The sequence below is a fragment of the Apaloderma vittatum genome, unplaced genomic scaffold (assembly GCF_000703405.1).
Source record: "Apaloderma vittatum isolate BGI_N311 unplaced genomic scaffold, ASM70340v1 scaffold28984, whole genome shotgun sequence".
Taxonomy (NCBI): Eukaryota; Metazoa; Chordata; class Aves; order Trogoniformes; family Trogonidae; genus Apaloderma; species Apaloderma vittatum.
In genome coordinates, this window is record NW_009713702.1 from 1 (window position 1) to 3210 (window position 3210).

General features: G+C 53.7%; 1 protein-coding gene across 1 annotated transcript in view; it reads right to left on the minus strand.

Annotated features, from left to right (window-relative positions):
• Positions 1 to 615: 615 nt before the first annotated feature.
• Positions 616 to 3210, minus strand: part of SH3RF2 (SH3 domain containing ring finger 2) — a gene marked incomplete at both ends in the record, with an annotated part of 7170 nt that continues 4575 nt past the window's right edge. Inside the window, 1 exon segment of the mRNA XM_009868475.1 lies at positions 616 to 983. Within this exon segment, the coding sequence (XP_009866777.1) occupies positions 616 to 983 (368 nt within the window).

Genomic DNA, 3210 nt, shown 5'->3' on the forward strand with positions numbered 1-3210 from the left:
TCCCCCCAGCTGGCGATGTTCCTCCCGGGAGCTCTGAGGTCACTGGGGCTTTAAGAGGTTTGGGGAGCGATTTACGCTTTGGGTGCCGCGGGAAGGGAAAGCTGTCACTAGGGCAATCTGCAGAATTTTGTTTTTATGAAATTTCCCTCTGGCTGCCTGGGAAGAAAGAAATTTCCACTCTAAACGGCTCAGCCAAAGTGCCGCCAGGGAGATGGGGGAACTCTGCAGAGACCAGCCTGACATGAGGTCTATCAGCTTGTGACTTTTATTCGCTCCCAAACTCTCAGGGACCTTGGTGGGATTCTTGCCTGTTTTAAGACCTCAGAAAAGTCTCACGATCTGACTGTGACATGGCAGTGGCTTACATGGAAAGGGACCCTGCAGCGTCTTGCCTTCCTAAAGGGCTTAACCTGAGCAGCAGCGTCAGCAACACAAATATCTGATTTCTTAATGCAGGGACCAGACCCAGGGGTTTCTATCAGGAGAAAACCCGACGAGAGTGGAGCGAAGCACCCGAGGCCTTTGGCCGTGGTCGCTCTCAGGCTGAGGCTGAGCGCCAGTGCCCAGAGTGTGGGGAGAGCCTGGGGGCAGGGGGGCGGGCACCCCCAGCCGTACCTTTTCCGCGCTGTTGCGGGACGTGTCTGGCTTCACCAGGATGGATGGCGGGGCTGACGCCGGCGGCTTTGGAGCCACCTCGCTCTTTGCTGGAGGGTCTTTGGCATCCAGGATCAGCGAGCTGCACACGGAGGGAGTTCTGCTTTCTCCTCCTCTGACCACGAGCACCGGTGAAGCATCGTGGGACAAGTTCGGCCTCGTCCCCGCCTCGGGCGTGCCGGCTCCGGGAGCGGTGCTGTGCGATGTGGGGCTGATGTGCTGGTAAAGCTGGAACTGCTGAGGTCGTGCCATGGCTGTGGAGAGACGCCGCAGGGAGCTGGCGACGTGCACGGGGGTCCCTGCCTGCCCCGGCCTCTGCAGGGACCCGTCTGGGGAGCAAGAACCATTAGAGAAGAGGTCAGTCAGCAGCTAATCCGAACTGGTACAGCCAAAGCCAAGAGGCAGCAGCGCCCAGTGGGTCCAGCCCTGCTCTCGGGGCTGCCCTGGGGCCGTAGCTCCAGGGGTCACAGCAACCCCCTCGCACCAGGGCCGGCGTGCGGGATCGCCGTCCGCCTGCGCCCTGCTGGGTGCTGGCCCGGACAACAAACCACAGCCGTCCATCCCCCTGTATTAGGGCAACCCCTGCTACAGAAATTCTTGTCTTGGGTAGGACTGTTCTGGTTTCTGAGGACCGGTCCTGCCTTCTTCTGGTCCTGCAAACACTGAAATGCATCAGCCCCCAGCACCAGGTTGTGCAGCCTCAGCGCGACAGGGTTGGATTTTCCTGCTAGCTCCTGAGCGGAGCGCTGGGTGACACAGGACATCTGCCATCAACGTGGGCTGCAGGAGCACAGAAATCCCCCCAGCTAGAAAACCTGCTCCTGCTCCATCCATTCCCCAGCTGCAGCGCGAGAAGTCGCACACTGAATTTCTTCTGCAGCAGTTTCTTGCTGTTCACAAGACTGATCTTTTTTTTTTCTTTTTAAACAGAGCCACCGTGGGGGAATGAGTCCTTTAGAGTAAAACGGCTCTTAAGATAAATCCAATTTCAAGTCTAAAGCTGCTGCTGCTGGCCCCTATGAAGGTGGCTCCCCCCGGGGGAGCACTGCCTGCCTCCCGCCTGCTGGTGCTGGAGCATCGCCCCTTGGTTGCCCAGATACACTTGGAAATGAATTCCAGAACAGCACCCATGGGCTGAAGATAAACTCCGCCAGCCTCCTTGGGAAGAATATAACCAACGGCCTAAACCTTGGCAAAGAGTGTTTCTGGGCCAAGTGAAAAGCCCGAGGATCACGGAGGTGAGCAGAGCGGGGCAGGCGGCGGGGGGGACCCCAGGGGCTGCCGAGGGTCCCTGCTCCTCGCAGGGGGTTTCCTACAGCCCCGGTGAGTGTGAATGGGAAGCACGGATCGGATCTTTGCAGAGGAGAAGAAAAACACAGCTGATACGGAGGGGTTTTCCCTCTGGCTCTCTGCTACATCAAGGCTTTTGACTTCACAATTTCACTGGGTAATTTTTTTATTTTTGAGAAGTATCCTTTCTTATCTCCAGGCTATTCATGATTTTATGCATCTCAGATTTTTCTAAGCGGATTTCTGGGTTTTTTTCTCTCCTGAAATAGAAGTTATTCTAATCTCTTGATCGTCCTCCTTCATGCTTTTCCTGGTTTTACTGTGTTTCTGAGTTACCAGAAATACATGAAGTACACGAGTTTGCTGGAACTCCTCCGGAGACCCAGCTGAATTTTACTCCCTTGTTTTGAGGTCCTTTCTTAATAATTCCTAATCATACTCTAAAATAACCGTTTTTAAAAATTGTTTCTGAGCACGGGCTTGGACCTCTCAAAGAGCTACCCGTGCCAATCCCAAAATGTCTCTCGAGCACCAAAACCTGTTTTAGGGCCCAACGTTGTGCGTGGATAATCAGGGGTTATTTCTCCCTATATCTCTCTGTTGATGTTTCGGCTGCTGTTTCAGCGCCCTGGTGTTGGGATTCCAAAGGTTGGATTTGCTGGTTTATTTTTCCCACGTTTGTTGCAGAACCAAGATTGCTGCAGAAGTTCCTTTCAGAGACTGGAGCTGGCGAGGGGTCTGGAGAACAAGGAGGGGCTGAGGGAGCTGGGGTTGCTTAGTCCGGAGAAGAGGAGGCTGAGGGGAGACCTCCTCGCTCTCTGCAGCTCCTTGAAAGGAGGTTGTGTGAGGTGGGTGTTGGTCTCTTCTCCCAAGTTACTAATGATAGGACAACAGGTAATGGCCTCAAGTCATACCAGGGGAGGTTTAGATTAGATGTTAGGAAAAAACTCTTTACTAAAAGAGTGGTGAGGCATTGGAGCGAAGGAGCGATGAAGTGGTGGAGACACCGTCCCTGAAGTATTCAAAGAACACCTCGACAGGGTTTAGTGGTCATGGTAGTGTTGGGTAGGTTGGACTACTCAGAGGTCTTTTCCAGCCTTCGTGACTCTATAATATTGTCTTGGTACAGCTCAGGTTTACGTTGCTGGAGCTCGTATTTCATTTTCTTTGCTGCATAAGGGCACTTTTATGTCTAATGACCTCCCTACTCTACTGTTTAAAGGTTATTTGTGAACCCACATGGCGAGCTGGTGATGACCGTGTCCT